At 47.9% G+C, this 17,966-nt stretch overlaps 1 protein-coding gene across 3 annotated transcripts in view; it reads right to left on the bottom strand.

Annotated features, from left to right (window-relative positions):
* SCARA3 (scavenger receptor class A member 3) overlaps nucleotides 1–17,966 on the bottom strand; it is a 42,220-nt gene that overhangs the window by 6,054 nt on the left and 18,200 nt on the right. For all 3 annotated transcript variants that reach the window (XM_063610848.1, XM_055295788.2, XM_055295789.2), the window contains 2 exons: nucleotides 13,149–13,247; nucleotides 10,462–11,505 (listed from right to left, as the gene is read on the bottom strand). In XM_063610848.1, the coding sequence (XP_063466918.1) occupies nucleotides 10,462–11,505; nucleotides 13,149–13,247 (1,143 nt within the window). The remainder of the gene's footprint in view (nucleotides 1–10,461; nucleotides 11,506–13,148; nucleotides 13,248–17,966) is intronic.

The following is a 17,966-nucleotide window of genomic DNA, read 5'->3' as shown; positions in this document are numbered from 1 at the left end:
GACCAAGGGGCTGGCCAGCTTCGAGAAGAGGCCAAGGTTGTCCAGGATTGCCTGTCCCGCTCTGAGGCCAGTCTGACCTCCTGACATGATCTTTGACCACTGTATTCACCCCCCCCCACCCCCATGACTTCTCAGGCATTTGGGAACAGGGTTCAAGTCAGGTGACATGGAGGAGAAAACTAAGAAAGTGGGGCATGAGAAATAGGTGTGTCCCAGTGTGAGTAAGTGGGCAGAGTGACAGCCCAGAGAAAGGTCAGTACCTCCAGGAAGCCCACCCTGATCACCCAGCCTCTTCACTGAGCTCTTAAGGCTACTACGTTGTGAGTCTTTTCATTGACACATAGAAAGAGAAGTCACCGCACAGTGAAAGCAAACACTGGGTACTATCCGATGGGCCCTGCTAGACTGGGCAGCCCTAGGAAGATGGCAGGAGCCACGGCTCACATCCCAGCCCTGGACACAGAGCCTGGAATGCAGTTAGGAAAACTCAGTATGTGCTTGAAGAGGGTGATTCACCAAGCAGCCATGGACCCTCCTGTGAGCCTGGCTCTGCGTGAGGGCCTACGGGAGTTGCCAAGATGAAGATATGGCCCTTCCTTAAGGAGCCCTGTCTAGCGCCCAGGACAGGGGTCTGATGACCTCACGTCCTTCTGGCTATGTGGGTCTGAGAGTCTCCACCCCTCATAGCTGTGCCAATCCTGAGGACACAAGGCAGAAAGTGGGCCTCTCGGGGGAAGGGATTCCGCATGCTGGGAGCTGGGAGCCCTCCACTGCCGTATCCAGTTCTGCGGCACAGGCCCCTTCATCCTGGCTGCTGCTACCTGAGCCCTCTGCTGTGCCCCTCTCTGTTTTCTTCCCAGAGTGTTTCTAAGTGGAGCAGAGTCAGTGAATACATCCTTTATTATGACCTAAACTGGAAACCAGAGCCCAGACAGAGTCAGCCCCACCAGAGCCAATAAAAACCTTCCAGTCGGTTCCCTGCCACCACCTGCCCTTGCCCACCTCCCGCCACGGGGAAATGGCCCTGCATGGCCCACGTGGCCTGCCAGCAGCAAGGCTGAGATTCCATTGTTGAGTTAACCAGGGATGAAGGGTGGCCAGCAGCAGTGGCAGCAGCCTGGCCTGAGAGAAGCCGGGAGGCAGGAGATGCCCTTGGCCTGCAGGAGCCCCTGGCAGCTCAGCAGCCAGAATGCCACGGGCCCAGGCTGGTGCCTGCGCAGGAGCCACCTCCCCACGCTGGCAGGACCTGCAGGGAACCAGCACAGCCAGAGCGTCTGTCTTCACCCTACCTCTGCTCCTGGCGCCTGGGCCAGCTGAGGTTTGGAAAAGCAGAGAGCCGTACAGAGGCGGAGAGGCCCCCCGAAGCTGTCAGCGGTGCGGCAATGCTGGCAACACTGTTCCAAAACTCAGATTTCATCCACAAAATTGCGTGCTCACTGAGCTTCCAAGGGCCCTGCAGCTCCATGACCCCTTCTCCTGCCACTCCCTCCTCCCTGTCTGGGTGGGCACTCGCCTCCTCCCTCTGTCCTGACTCCCCCCGGGCTCACTTCTCCCCCAGGGCTGGTCCCCAGCTCCCTGGTACTCCACTCTCTCCACTCTCGCCTTCTGGGTGCACAAGTTCACAATCCCCATCTCCAGCCTTGACTCAGGAAAAGCCTGAGAAGACTCGTTGGGACAAGGACGCCCCGCCCTGCTCCTACACACAGCTGGGGCCCCCTCACCTTCTTCTGGAACTCCGTTCTTTTCTATGCCACCATCTTTGGTGGACAACCTCTCCTCCCTGTTCTCTAAGAACACAGCAGCCAGCTGTGAGGATTTCTTTCTTTTTCAGAGACAGGGTCTTGCTCTATTGTGGCTGGAATGCAGTGGCACAATCATAGCTCACTGCAGCCTTGAACTCCTGGGCCCAAATGATCCTTCAACAGGCGCATGCCACCATGCCAGCTGATTTTTTTTTTTTATTTTTTGGCAGAGATGGGGTTTCACTATGTTGCCCAGGCTGGTCTCGAACTCCTGGGCTCAAGTGATTCTTCTGCCTTGGCCTCCCAAAGTTTTGGGATTGCAGGCATGAGCCATCCCACCTGGCCTATATCTGTGATTTCTAAGGGATTCTATGCCAGCAGCAAAGGAGAAAAAACTCTCCCTCCTCCCCACCAGCTCCCCCTCCAGCTCCTCTTTCCCGGGAAGCTCTGGGGAGTCTTTCCCTAGGTGTGGAGGCCCAAGTGCCCACATGTTCCTGGTGGATGTTTGTGCAGAAGCCTCAGTCATATCATTCCCTTCATTGCCCAGGAGCCGCAGCCTAGCGTGAGTGGAGGGAGGATGCAGGGAGAAGGGTTCCCTCCCTCTCTATATCCACCCCTAAGCCACAGCTGCCGTTTCTGACCCCATCTCTGAGAACCCAGATGGGGGTGGGAGGTGTCCCAGGCAGCGGCCGGGAGAAGATAGAGTGGACGATGTTATCGGGGGCCTGTCTACATCTTGTAGGCCTCCGCGTGGGCTACTGATGGGTGCCTGTGGTGCCGACAGAAGCCTCCCTTGCTGCCCGTGTCACGACTGGTGGATGGAGCTGCTCGGTGCTGGCGTGCCAGTCAGCCCTGCTCACTCTCTGCCTGCTCCATGCCTTCTTGAATCTCCCACAAGGTGGAGAAGGGAGGGACATGAGAGCAGTGACATTTGCCAACTTCGTCGAGTGTCTGCTATGTCCCAGGCAGGAGGCTGTTGCTCCATTTTACAGATGACAATGTAGGTGCAGCGGGTAGCCACGTGCTCAAGACCACAGTGCTGGCGTCAGGATTCCAATCCAGACCCGAGAGGCTCTAAGACCCAATCTCCTTCCCCCATGCTGCTACCTTGGCTCCTGTGCCACTCCCAGCACTGCCTGCAGGAGGGAGAGGCTGTAATCCTAGGCACTGCCTGGAGGAAGGAGAGGCTGCAATCCTGGGTACTGCCTGGAGGAGGAGGACCCCAGAGCCTTTTTCTAAAGAGTGCTTTGGGGTCCCCACTGAGTGAGAAGGGGACTCGGAAAGTTGCCTTCCTTAGGTGAGCAGGGCCCCACCTGCCCTCCAGGCCAGGCATGAGTCATGCCGGCAGAGGACTGACAGCAGGCGTGACCTGGTCTGGCTAAGGAGGAAGTCAACAACTGTAGTTTAGTAGTTAGTGTGGGGGCAAGGAATGTTGACAGAGGCTGACCAAGGCCCCTCCAGGCCAGGGTGCCACTGACCTTGCCAGTTACAAGGCAGGGGTGAGGGGCAGAGGAGAGAAGGGCTAGAGAAGGGCTAGTGGCTGCTCTGAGCTGAGGGAAGGCACTTCAGGCCACCAAGGAAGATGGGCAACAGTGGCCAAGGTGCGTGGGAAGGAGAGGGACCGGCACACCCTGGAGTCTGGTGGAGGGGGGCGGCCATGATTACTCAGGAAGCCACAGGCTGTAATCAGGCTTTCCAGGCTCATTAGGGTCCAGCCACAGCTGACCTCACGTCTGGGACCATGGAGTGGCTGGCTCTGTGGTCTGCGCTTGGGATAGGGAGGAGGGGGTGGGGTGAGCAGAGTGCCCAGTGTCTCGGGCATCAGCATTGCCCACCCATGGGAGGGGCAGTGCATGGCCCAGGAGGAGCCCATGGTACATCTTATGGTCAGAGGCAACTGGCCAGCTTACAAGGACAGACGAAAATAAAACAAAGGGGTGCCTCTGGAGGGACTGGCCTGGTGCCGTGGGAGGCACATTGGCGTGGACATCAGGCACCCAGGGTTTGAGACCCAGCTCTCATATTAGCAAAGCGGGTGGCTGGGGTTCAGGCTCCCCTCTGCTCCATGAGAATATTGGCCTGGCTCAGGGACTCTCAAACTTGCTTGTTGCCAACTGAGGGCTGTTAAAATCATGCCCATGGGCTTCGACTTCTGCTTACGATGGACTAGTTTATGACAGATTCAACCTCCCACGGAGAACAAACAGAGCTGTTAGAGAAAGACCAAAACATCTTTCTGGAGGCTTTGGAGGGATACCAAGGTCCAAGATCCCAGAGAAGAGAAGACTCGTTGAAGTCAGCCTGACATCTTTTCCCCTCCAGGCATTTGTGGATTTGTTATTGGTTTGTGCAAAGAGGCTTAGAAACCAACAAAAGGCTGCAGCTATTAGGCTGAGAAGCTGAGTGGAGTTTTCAGCAGCATCACAGGGCTGAGAGAACAAAAACTGGGTCAGGGCCACCAAATCCTCTTCACTGCCACCTCCACAGCTAGCTCCTTTGGCCTGAACAGCAGAATGACATGACAGTCTCTGCTTTTTCGTCCTTCACATGTAAACTCCTGAACACTTCAGCGTGGAAGTAGGATGGAGGGTGGTGCTTATAGAACACATTTGCAGATTGAATCCCTTTGTATCTTGCCCACCTTGGGCTTTTACCTTTTGTTCACACTTTCATTTATTTATTCACCGAGCAAACATTTCTTGTACTTTGCAAGAGCCAAGCACTCTGCTAGGTCCTCAATGAGTAACACAAGGAGCCTAGGTCTCCAAGCAATTTAGCATCATAATAACCCCTTATGCAGGGCGCCCTTTCATATTTTACGAGAACTTGTTCACACCCATTGTGACCACTGATCCTCACAATTACCCTATGGGATACAGGCAGGAAACGCATTAATATTTCTATCCGCAGATGAAGAAATTGAGTTCAAAGTGTGGCTGGGTGTGATGGCTCATGCTTGTAATCCCAGCACTTTCGGAGGCCGAAGGTGGGAGGATTGCTTGAGCCCAAGAGTTTGAGACCAGTCTGGGCAACAAAGTGAGACCCTGTCTCTACAAAAAAGAAAGAAAGAAAGTAGCCAAAAGCCCTGCCCCAGGTCATTTAGCTAATAAGTTATGATGGTTTTAGTCTACAATTCCCAAATGATAGTCCTAGCATGGACACAGTCTAGCACAGACACTGAAATTATCCTACAGAGTAGGAAGACATAAATATTTTATGAGAGACACAAACACTATGAAAGTACCACAGTCTTTCTGTTGAGTAAATAGGGGCTTAGAATTAATTAGAGCTGGAAGGGTTCTCAGAGATCAGCTGGTCTTACCCCTTCATTTACAGATGAATGAAGCAGAGCCCTGGAGGGATGAAGTGATTCTGCCTAAAGATCCAGAGCACATCAGAAGCCAGGCTTCTTGCCTGTGCAGTCTCAGAGTTCCAACCCTTCCATCAGGACTTGGCACCTTCCACATGGCTCCGGCCACTGCAATCCCTCCCTTTATTCCAGATAGCCGCTCAGTTCCGGCCAGGTGGAGACCTCATTGCCAGCTCCTGTGTCACAGCCTGTCTGTGCCTGTCTCTGGATGAATGAATGAGTGACCAGGTCCCCAGAGAAAGGGATGTGCACTGTGTTCCGAAATTTGCTTTCAGATGTGAGAGATTTTACATGTGGTGACTTTAACAACCAGGAGAGAGGCTGGCCAGTAGACACAATTTAAACAAATGTGCAGACGTTGAACCAAGACTCAGGTGTAGCTCAAACAGATGCCCTGTTTTGCTCTCCACGCATGACTAGGACTCCTAGTCATGGAACTCCACACATGAAAACTCCACGCATGACTAGTACAGCAGCAAGTGTAAATTTCCAAGAGTACTATTGGTTATACTTAGAACTGTTCCCCTGTCAACACTTTTGGCACCATCTCCCTCTTCCCCACTCCCTGCCCCACACCCTACAGCTTAGCAGGACCGGAGCAGAAATGTCTTGTTGGCATCTACAAACTCATGCTCTGGGCATCTCCTTTCCTGGGTGGGCACTGGATTGTGTGCATTTCAGAGCACTGGGGAGGGGTCAGGATTTTAAATCAGAGTGACCCGGTGCTTATTCCTTTAAACTCCCTCCCCCATCCTCAGATTACTTTTCTATAAATAGAGTCACCAACATCTGCCTTGTTTACCATGCAAGGGTTGTCGTGAGGCTGAAATAAAACAAAGTGTGTAAATGGGCATTGTAATCAGGAAAGCTTTAAATTGCCTTTGTTCTTAGGTTGAACTCAATGAAACCACACACTTGCCAGGGGCTGAACCATAAGAACTATTTACTAATGCCCTTCCCTGGAACACTGTGTCGTAGTGGTCATACACATACATATTTTAGGTGAAATATTGTGGGAAGATTTCCGTTACCATGTCAGGGGACAGGAAATAAATTTGATGAAAATTCGAGAGCCTTCCACCTCAGTGAAATTTCCAGAGGTCAAGTGGAATGGTTATGTGGAGACAGATATCCTTTCTAAGGTGAAGGATTAGTTGTTGCATCAGGCCCCTTCTAAAACCAAAAAGAACGCACAATGCCTAGTGGGCTGATTTGGACTTCGGAGGTAACATATTCATCATTAGAGTGTGTATTTCTACTCATTTGCCAAGTGACCTGAAAAGCTTCTTGTTTGTGTGGGGCCCAGAACAGGGGAAGGCTCTGCCACAGGTCCAGGCTGCCATGCAAGCTGCTTTGCTGCCTGGGCCATAGGACCCAGCAGATCCAGTGGTGCTTGAGGTGTCAGTGGCAAGTAGGGATATTGTGTGGAGCCCTTGGCAGGCCCCTGAAGGTGAATCACAGCACAATCCCTTAGGATTTTGAAGCAGCCCTCCCATTCTCCATAGATAACCACTCTCCTTTTGGGAAACAGCTTTTGACCTTCTACTGGGCCTTGGTGGAGACTAAACACTTAACCATGGGCGACCAAGTGACCAGTGGTCTGAGCCACCAATCATGAACTGGGTGGTAGCTGACCCACTAATCCATAAAGTTGGGTGTGCAGAGCAATACTCCATCATCAGATGGAAGTGGGATACATGTGATCTGGCCTGAGCAGGCCCTGAAGGCACACGTAAGTTACATAAAGAAGTGGCCCAAATGGCCAGGGGTCCCGCTCCTGCTACCCTGTCTTCTCTCCCCTAGCCTGCACCTGTGGCCTCATGGGGAGTTCTATATGATCAGTTGATGGAGGAAGAGAAGATTCAGACCTGGTTTACAGATGGTTCTGCAGGATATGTAGGTACCACCTGAAAGTGGACAACTGCAGCCCTGCAGCCCCTTCCTGAGACATCCCTGAAGGACAGTGGGAAAGATAAAGCCTCCCAGTGGGTAGATCTTTGGGCTGTGCACCTGATAGTTCATTTTGCTTGGAAGGAGAAATGGTCAGATGTGTGACTATGTACTGATCCACGGGCTGTGGCCAATTGTTTGACTGGATGGTCAGGGACGTGGAAGGAACATGATTGAAAAACTGGTGACAATAAAATTTAGGGAAGAGGTCTGTGGACAGGCCTTTCCAAATAGGCAAAAATACTGAAGATATTTACATCCTATGTGAATCCTCACCAAAGAGAGACCCCAGCAGGGGAGGATTTAATAATTAGGTGGATAGCATGACCTGTTCTGTGGATACTAGTCAGCCTCTTTCTCCAGCCACCACTGTCATTGCCCAATGGGCTCATGAACAAAGTGTGCATGGTGGCAGGGATGGAGGTTATCCATGGGCTAAGCAACATGGACTTCTACTCACCAAGGCTGACCCAGCTATAGCCACTGCTAATGTCCAATCTGCTGCAGCAGAAACCAACACTGAGTCTCTGACATGGCACCATTCCCCAGGGTAATCTGCCAGATACCTGGTGGCAGGTTGATTACACTGGATCATTTCCATCATGGAAAGGGCAATATTTTTACCAGAATAGACACTTGCCCTGGATATAGATTTGCCTTCCCTGTACACAATGCTTCTTTCAAAACTACCCTCCGTAGACTCACAGAATGCTTTATCCACAGTCATGCTATTCACACAGCATTGCTCCTGACTGAGGAACTCACTTCACAGCAGGCGAAGTATGGCAATGTAGCATGGAATTCACTGGTCTTACTATGTTCCCATCATCCTGAGGCAGCTGGCTTGATAAAACAGTGGAATGGCCTTTTGAAGACTCAGTTACAGCACCAGCTAGGTGGCAGTACCTTGCGGGGCTTAGGAGTGGTTCTCCAGGAGGCTGTGTATGCTCTGAATCAGCATCCAATACATAGTGGTGTTTCTCCCAAAGTCAGACTCACAGGTCCAGAAATGAAGGGGAGGTAATGGCAGTGGCACTCTTATTCTTATACTGGTGACCCACTAGAAAATTTTTGCTTCCTGTTCCTATGACCTTATGTTCTGCTGGGATAGAGGTCTAGTTCCAAAGGGAGGAATGCTGCTACCAGGAGACACAACCATGGTTCCACTGAACAGGAAGTTAAGACTGCCACCTGGCCACTTTGAGCTCCTTATACCTCTGAATCAACAAGCAAAATAGAGAGTTCCTGTGCTGGTGTGGGTGACTGATCCTGACTGCCAAGGGGAAATTGGACTGCTACTCCACGATGGAAGTAAAGAAGAGGATGTCTGGAATATAGGAGATCCCGCGGGGTGTCCCATAGTATTACCATGCCCTGTGATTAGGGTGAATGGAATATTCAACAACCCCACCGAGGTAGAAATACTACAGCCCAGACCCTTCAGGAGGGAAGGTTTATATCACCCCAGCAGGCAAAGAGCCAGGACCAGATGAGGGGCTTGCTGAAGACAAAGGGAATACAGAATGGGGAGTGGAAGAAGGTGGTGATGAATACCAGCTACAACCACGTGACCAATGACAGCAACAAGGACTGTCACGGTTATGGTATGTCCTCCTTATATTTTATTGTATTTCTCCATTCAGACATTCTGAATGTAATGAATCCTCCTTATTTCTTTAATGAATATATCTGTGCGTGTGTATAGCCAACAATTTTGTTTTCTGTCTTCTCTTATTCCCTTATTGTGTAACATAACATGTATCTACTTTATAGCATAAATATTGTTAACTTTACATTGTAGTATTTAAGTTACAGGGTATAAGCAAAAGAATAAAATTCACTCAAGGACTTTAACTCCTCTTCAGGGGAAAGTGTGTGTGTGTTTTTGGTTGAACACAGAAGAGTTGCATCAAATTAGGTGGAATTACGACCTTACTGTTGTCTTTATTCGGAGATTAAGTATGGTTTAAGGAGATGTGTACAGGTGCCAAGTTGACAAGGGGTGGGCTTGTGATGGTTAATTTTATGTGTCACCCTGACTAGATCAGATATTTGGTCAAATATAATTCTGGGGCCTTCTGTGAGGGTGCTTTAGGATAAGATTAACATTTAAATAGGTAGCCTGAGTCAAGCAGATTGCCCTCCCTCGCGTGAGCAGGCTCATCTAATCAGTTGAAGACCTGAATAGAACAAAGAGCTAAGCCTCCCCCAAGTAAGAGGGAATTCTTCCTGCCTGATGGTCTGCAAACTGGAATATCAGCTCTGTGGATTTTGGACTTGCCAGCCTTTCTAATTACGGGAGCCAATTCCTTATAATTATCTATCTATCTATTATCTATCTATCTATCTATCTATCTATCTATCTATCTATCATCTATCTCTTTATCTATCATCTATCTATCTATATCTATCTTCTATCTATCTCATCTATATCATCTCTGTTTCTATCACCTCTCTCTCTCTCTCTCTCCATTATTGATTCTGTTTCTCTGGATCGATCTATCTATCTATCTATCTATCTATCTATCTATCTATCTATCCATCTTTCTATCTGTCTATCATCTCTATACACTATTGATTCTGTTTCTCTGGGTCTATCTCTCTCTATGTATATACACTATTGATTCTATTTCTGTGGATCTCTCTCTCTCATACACTATTGATTCTGTTTCTGTCGATCTCTCTGTCTCTCTCTCTCTGTCTCCGTCTCTCTCTTTCTCTCTCTCTCTCATACATTATTGATTCTGTTTCTCTGGAGAACCCTGATAAATAGGGAAGACATGAGGGGGATGAGAGGAGAAGAGTTTTTCAGAGTGACGGCCTCCAGGGAGGGGCAGAGGGTTGGATGGTTGGGAGCATTAATGAGGGGGTGGGAAGGGAGAAAAAAAGAGAAGACAGTTGTCAAAAGACAAGATCTGCTTATTTCTCTATTATGACATGGTTAAACAAATCTAAATATAAAAGTCCAGATTTGTATAATAGGCAAAGTTAGAATCCATAATACCTTTACAAAAGAGGTTTGCAAGGAAGGATGTTCTTTTCCTTTTTTTTCTTTTCTCTCTCTTTTTTTTTTTTTTTTTTTTTTTTTTTGAGACAAGGACTTACTCTGTCTCCCAGGCTGCACTGCAGTGGTGCAATCATAGCTCACTGTGGCCTCGGACTCCTGGGCTCCACTGATCCTTCTGCCTCAGCTTCCCAAGCAGCTAGGAGTATAGGTACACACCACCATGCCTGGCTAATGCAAGGACATTTCTTAAAGCTGCCTATTGCTGTAGGCATTTGCCATAGGATTGTGTTAGCCCACCAGTACTTTGCCTAAAACAGGTACTTCTGTGTCCAGCAAGATCACCAAGCCTCAGTGGAAGCTTTGTAGCAGCCCTACCTGGACCGAGCTCTTACCTCGTAGGATGGTGACATTGCGAAGGATTTCTCCATGCTGCATGTCCACCGCCTTCATCTCCTCCACGATCATGGAGAGGTTCCGGACGTTGAGGTCCAGCCGGGCACTGAGCAGGCTGAAGCGCTCCCGGAGCAGGTCTGTGGTGCCCAGCATGATGGAGACAGACTTGTTCAGGTAGTAGAGCTCCTCGGCATGGGTGTGGAAGCCCAGCGTGCAGGAGAGCCGCACGTCATCCAGGTACTTGAGCATGCTGTGCACGTGGTTGTCGGTGGCATTGATGTTGGTGAAGATGGTGCCAATTTCAATCTCGTGAGAAGCCATGCGTCCTTCCAGAGACTCAAACCTCTCCACGGTGCGGTTCTGGGCGTAGTGGGTGTGGTACTGAAGATCATGCATGTTCTCTTCGTGGTCGTCCAGGAAGGACGAGATATTATCCAGCTGCAGCTGCAAGCCCATGACCTGGAGTACCAGGTCATGCATGCTCTCAGAGTTCTGGCTGATGCGCTGTGAGGAGGCCCCCAGGGTGGCCTGGATGTTCTTGACCGCCTCTCCAGTCTTGGTGGAGGTGGCGCGCAGGCCACTAAAGAGCCGTGTGTAGTTCTGCCAGTCGGTGACAATCTTCTGGAGGGTCAGGGTCTCCTCGTCTGTCTTCCGCTGGATCCCGTGGATCCACTCAGAAGTCTGTCCCACAGTGAAGTTGATCTGGTGCACTGCAGCCTTGACATCGTAGCACTCCTGGGTGAGGTCCTTCAGAGAGAGGTCCAGGCCAGCTGTGGTGGCCTGCCAGCCTCTCACCTGGGCCAGGAAGAGCCCCAGAGACTGGTTAACCTGGTGGATGGAGAAGGAGCAACTGCCCATCTCCTGGGAGATTTGCCTGCTGGTGGTGGAGAGCACCTCCTGGGCCTGCAAGGTCTGGTCCAGCTGCACCTCCTGGGCCAGAAGCAGCTTCTGAATTCCCTCCAGCTCCTCCTGCAGTTTTCGGATCTCTGGCCCCAGCTGCCCAGCTTCATGGCAGAAAGAGCAGTTGTTCAGGGCTTTCGGATCTTTAGGGGAAAGGGACAACAGTTTGAGTTGCTGAAGGGCCAGGGTATGACGCTTCCTCTTTAAATTAAATATTTCGGAGCATAAGGAATTGGTAAGTAGTTTCCCAAACCTGCTTCCTTCCTGAAGTCCTGTTATGAATTCCTTCTTGGAAAAGCCTTGCCACCTCTATGGAATCTCATTTTTACCAACTGTCTTGACTCTGATCTGAAATGTAGCATTTAGGACATTTTCTCCTTCTCACCACCAAATTCTCAAGAATATATCCTCATAATTTTTCTTAGGTGGCCAGGAATTTCCCATTTAAATTTTATTTAAAAATTTCTCCCAATATTTTTATACCTGTTATCTTATTCAATCCTCTTACAATAATAAATTTGCAGAGAAGGTGGCACAGGGATTTCTGACTTGTGACTCAAAAGGAACGAGGTACAGAGAAGTGGCTTGGCAAATAGCCACGTATATTGGTGCCAGACCAGAACCTTCTATTTGCGTCAGAGAAGACCCCTCTAAACCCTTCTATCATTGCTCCTTCTGTCTCATTGTCTCTTAGATTGTTCCAGGTTAAAGCAGGGGATAAAGAACATCAAGAATTGTGGCATGACCTAAGCAAATTAACAGAAGAACAGAAAACCAAAGACCGCATACTCTTACTTATAAGTGGGAGCAAGACTGAATACATGTAGACGCCGGGTGCGGTGGCTCATGCCTGTAATCCCAGCACTTTGGGAGGCAGAGACGGGCGGATCACGAGGTCAGGAGATCGAGACCATCCTGGCTAACACGGTGAAACCCCATCTCTACTAAAAATACAAAAAATTAGCCGGGCATGCTGGCGGCCGCCTGTAGTCCCAGCTACTTGGGAGGCCGAGGCAGGAGAATGGCATGAACCTGGGAGGTGGAGCTTGGAGTGAGCCGAGATCACACCACTGCACTCCAGCCTGGGTGACAGAGTGAGACTCCATCTCAAAAAAAAAAAAAAAAAAAAAAAAAAGATTGAATACATGTAGACATAAAGATGGCAACAATAGACTTCAGTGCATACTAGATGGGAGAGGAGGGAGGGGGCTATGGGCTGAAAAACCACCTATTGGGTACCTAGGCTCACTACCTGGGTGACAGGATCATTCCTACCCCTCCAAACCTCAGTGTCACGCAATATAACCAAGTAACAAACCTGCATGTGTCCCTTAGTCTATAACAACAAAAGTTAAAATTATGGAAATAGATAAATAGATGGCACATATTAAAAAAAAAAAAAGAAAAGAATTGCGGCACTGCTTAAGGCAATGACGAAGAAAGGGTTGACCTGGCAGGAGGTTTTGCAAGGTCTTGAAACTCTCATTTCAGATGCATGAGGCTATTTTGGGAATGACGATCTTTGGCTTCCTTCTCTGCCTGTAGACTCTGGCTAGATCTGTGCTCCACCCAGAATCCCCTGCTCCAGTCCTGGGAGTATCCCAGGGTAGCAGCCCTCCTCTAATGGATGGAGATCTGGCTGGGGAGGGATCAGGGAGCCGGGGATATCCCCTGTGCCTAGAAGGCTGGTGAAGGTTGCTTGGTGCTGGGGCACTGTAGTGTGGGGAGGGCACCCCTGCCGCACCCTGAAGATCACTGCATCACAGTCATCAGCCCATCTACTTACCCAGGCCCTGGAGATTTTTCTGCATTAACACAAGCTTCTTGTCATAAATAGACTGAGTCAAGGAGATGTCTTCGGAGAGAGAGTCCACTTTTCTGAAAACTGTAGGGAAAACAGATGAGAAGCTGGGGCAGGGTCTAAGCTCAAAGAAACAGCAGTCATTCCTTGAGAAGGCATCCTTATCAGCTCCTCTGCAACCAAAACTTTTCACCTTTCTCCTCTCAGGCTTCTTCATGGCGGTTAGGGAAGATACTTCTTATGGCCAGAGTTTGCCACAAGGCCCTTTAAAAACATAATACCTCACCCCCTACCCCACATTTTAGAAATAGGACCTGATCATAGAATGGAACAGGGAAAATTCAGAAAAAATATATTTTTAAAAAAATTATTCTTATTCCTACCACCCAAAGATTGCTGCCATCAATGTCTTCACGTATTTCTTCTAGTCTTGTCTACATTGATAACCATTCTTCAGCTACATAGCTATATACAGTGTTCCCCCTTTACCTGCAGGGGATACATTCCAAGACCCCCAGTGGATGCCTGAAACCTCAGTGTATGGAACCCTATATATGCTATGTGTTTTCCTATACATACATACTTAAGATAAAGTTTAATTTACAAATTAGGCCTAGTAAGAGATTAATAACAGCTAATAATAAAATAGAACTATTAGAACAATATGCTATAATAGAAGTTATGTAAATATGGTCTCTGTGTCTCTGAGAATATCTTATTGTACTGTACTCACCCTTCTTCTCGTGCTGACATGAGATGACACCATGCCTATGTGATGAGATGCAGTGAGGTGAATGACATAGGCATCGTGACTTAGTGTTGGGCTACTACTGACCTTGACCATATGTCAGAAGGGGGATCATCAAGCCATGATGTTGCCGATTGACCTAGGGTAACTGAAACCGCAGATAAGGAGGGACTACTGTACTTTCATAGGCAATAAAAGCAAAACTGGGATGTTCTGAACATCTCATCTGTTTTCTTTGATGTTGCTTTATCAGTATCATGTCATGGACATTTTTCCATCCAGGGTTAAATCACTTTAAAATCATTACTTTTGATATCTGCATGGCACTCTATATAAATAATACAGCAAGTATGTAAGAATCTCCTATTGTTTGGGACCCTTAAAGTACCTCTTCTTCTGAGCTCATAAATAAAACTTGATATATAAATATAAGTAATGCTTAATTCTAGAAATAATCCTTATATATGATGGTTATGTGTATATGATAATTCTCTTGGGATAGATTGCTTAAAGTAGAACTATGGGACCCAAGGGTATTAACATTTTTTAAGTACTTGATATAAGCTGCCAAACTGCTGCCTAGAAAAGGTTACACCACTTTATACCCCACGGGCAGCCCTGCACTCTACTAAGGGGGGCCATGTTGGCCGGTGGTTAGAGCACGTCTTGGCAGCAGCAGGACACCCGGCTTTTTCCAGTGGGTGCCTGAATGGGCCTGGTAGTGAGGGAGGGCATGGGTTGTTCTGAGGTTCAGCAAGATGTTTCCCTCAGATCCTCTTAAGGCCAAGTACAAGGGGAAAGAATTAGCACCACCAAGAGCATTGAGTAATACAGCTTCTAGTCCTAGTTTACATCACATTTGTTAGGTGACTATGGGCAAGTCAGTTACCCTTTCCTGAGCTCAATTCAATCATATGTAAAATGAAAATGTGGAGCTTGATGACTCTAAGGCTCTCATCAGCGCCAAAATTCTATGCTTTCAAGTTATTTGGAAGCTCCAGGCTCCAGTTAATATTGTACATCTCAGAGCTGTCAGTAGATTTACTTAATTAGTAACAGCAACATGTTGAGAGAGTTTGGGAATAAGCACATGCTGTTACATGAGATAAGCACTGTACAGTTTACAGTAGTTGTGATTCCATTTGAGCCTCCCTGCAATTAAGATTTCATGCATAGATGAATAAAGATACAGAGAGACTGAGTGACTTTGATTCCTATTCCTATGCTTCATTAAGTCTACTTCCAAGCCAACAGCCAAGGCTCACTCCACTCCATATAATTCATTCACCTGTTCATTTCTTTTTTTTTTTTTGTGAGACAGTCTTGCTCTGTCACCCAGGCTGGAGTGCAGTGGTGTGATCATGGCTCACTGCAGCCTCAATCTTCTGGGCTCAAGTGATCATCCCACCTCAGCCTCATAAGTAGTTGGGACTACCGGCATGTGCCATCATGCCCAGTTAATTTTCAATTTTTTTTTAATTGAAATGAGTTGGGGTCTCACTATGTCGCCCAGGCTGGCCTCAAACTCCTGAGCTCAAGTGATCCTTCCACTTTGGCCTCCCAAGGTGCTGGGGTTACAGACATGAGCCACTGCACCTGGGCTTCCTTATTTCTTCATTGTGCATCTCAGGCTTAATAATTCTATATTTTCTTTTTAAGCCATTTTTCCTTACTTTTTAGACTTGATTTTTCTTCATCCTTATAAAATTATGTTTTATGTAGACAATATGGCAAATAGTACATATATATATATGACTTATAAATAAATAGCTATATTTTGGAGGTGTGACCCTATCAATTTCTTCTTGTCCAACATTTAATTTAAAAATTTTTCAAATAAGAGAATAGAAGGACTTGTACAGTGAAGACCTATATGCCTATCGCCTGGATTCTACAAGTAGCATTTTTCTGTATTTATTTTATATTCATCCATCTCTTTCACCCATTCATCAATCCATGTAAATTTTTGGATGCATTTTAAATGAATTTTTTACTGATGGGGTGCATGGTCAAAAAAGTTTAGAGATCACTGCTCTAGACCAGGGGGGATGCAAATTATGGCCTGCAGGTGAAATCCAGCCTAATGCCTGATTTACAGGAGTTGCCACCCCTATTCAGTTACAGACTGCTTGTGGCTGCTTTTGCTCTGCGATGAGTTTGGTTGTGACAAAGATCGTATGTAACCTGAAAAGTCTAAAATATTTACTATGTAGCATTTACAGAAAAAAAAATGGCCATAATCAGCTCTAGATTATAAGCTCCATGAAGGCAGGGTCTGTGTTTTACTAAGCAGTATACTGCCCAGTATAGAATATAGTTCTCGGTCCTCAGTATGCTCTTGATTTAAAATAAAATACTTGATGAAAATGAACAGAGTTGGTTTGTAATGCCTGCTGACTGATTTTCTCAACCCTCTGGATTTTGGTCACAGTTCTGGTTGTAAAGCATTGACCAGTCTATTCACACACTCACACATACACCGTACACACACACACACACACACACACACGCACACACACTTTACAAATCTATAATCATTCTGTCATCAAATATTATTGGGCACCTGCCATTTAGGCCAAGATGGTGCCAACACTGTTCTAGGGACTTGGGATATCCAAGCTGGAGGCAAAAACAAAAAAGGAAACCCGAAGGTCTCCCATGGTTCACAAACACGCACTCCTCGCCCCGGTTCTTCTGATCCTGTCCATTGACTCTGGATCTTGGGGCAAATCCTGTCCCCTCCCCAGTTCTGTACCCTCCTGCGAGGAATGGGGCCAGCCTCCCGCTCCAGCCTGCCAGGCTGACTCATGGACGTTGTGCATGTGACAGCGTCTCACATTCTGTCATCCTCTTTGAAACTCTTCAGTGCCTACGCTCTTCTCTGGGCCTGATCCTGTGGCTCTTGGAGCTTTGATAATGGCCCCAGGTCCCTTGAGTTCTGTGAGCTGAGGCCCTAAAAGGGGTGACTAGAAATCTTGACAAGTTCTCTGACAGCAAGTTCGTGGCCTCTGACAGGCAGACCATGGCTCCTTTCCTCCTCTGGCCTGGGATTTTGGCCACTTTCTGAAAAGCCAAACCTTGCGAATTGATTTAGCAGAGACAGGTGATGAGGGCTTGGGAAGTTCTGAAACTCTTGGTCCTTAAATCTAGCTGAACACTGGAATCCCCTGAGGGGATTTATAAATGACAAAGGCCTGGGTCCTACCCAAAGATGATGATTTAATTCATCTGGAGTGAGTGGAGGGGGTACTCTGGCACTAGTATTTTTGAATGCTTTCCAAGGGATTCCAATATCTCCTGACAAGAGGGAAGAACCACGCCCCTTGATGGTGAAATGTAATTGATGCAACTCACTGTTCCCAGTGCCTGGCACACAGCAGGCGCTCGGCTTTTGTTGGATTAATTAATGCCTTCGGATTACTGGAAGACGACTTGTGTCTATGCAAATTATTAGTATGCTGGCCTCTTGCCTTCAAGCTAAGAAGGCTGGGTATTGAATATCTCCAGCCAGGGCCAGCAGGAGGCGCCTCTCCTTAGGGATGTGCTCAGGCTCAGGGTCTGCATGAGAGCAGGGGGCCCCCCTCAGAGCCTTGACTGCCTCTCCCTACTCCTGACCTTGTTTCTAAAATCTGGTAGATTGGAACAAACAAACCTACCAGAGTCTGGATTTTCAAAGTTTGAAGTTAAGAGTGGAATGGGATTACAAACATCAAATTTGTTGTAACAAGTTTACCACAATCTGTCAGCATCTGGAAGGCAGAAGTGACTTGCCTCTGGCTGTGTACTGTGACCTAGGTCAACTACTACAAACCCTAATGTGTATGAGAAGAACCAAACCTCAGATCCCTGGGTCTCACCTGCAGGACCCCCCAGATTCCTTGGTCTCAGCAGGTCTGGCTGAGGGAGACCCAGGAATTTGCATTTTAACAAATACTGGAGGTGAAATTGCTGCAGGTAGGCATCCAGCCTCACTTTTAGAAATAGTCACACAGACCATGAAAGGGGGCTTAGAAGTCACTCAGTCCAGTGATCTCAACCCTGGGTGAACAACAGAA

Source organism: Symphalangus syndactylus, chromosome 10 (genome assembly GCF_028878055.3).
Source record: "Symphalangus syndactylus isolate Jambi chromosome 10, NHGRI_mSymSyn1-v2.1_pri, whole genome shotgun sequence".
NCBI classification, from domain to species: Eukaryota; Metazoa; Chordata; class Mammalia; order Primates; family Hylobatidae; genus Symphalangus; species Symphalangus syndactylus.
This window is presented reverse-complemented; position numbering and strand designations above follow the sequence as displayed.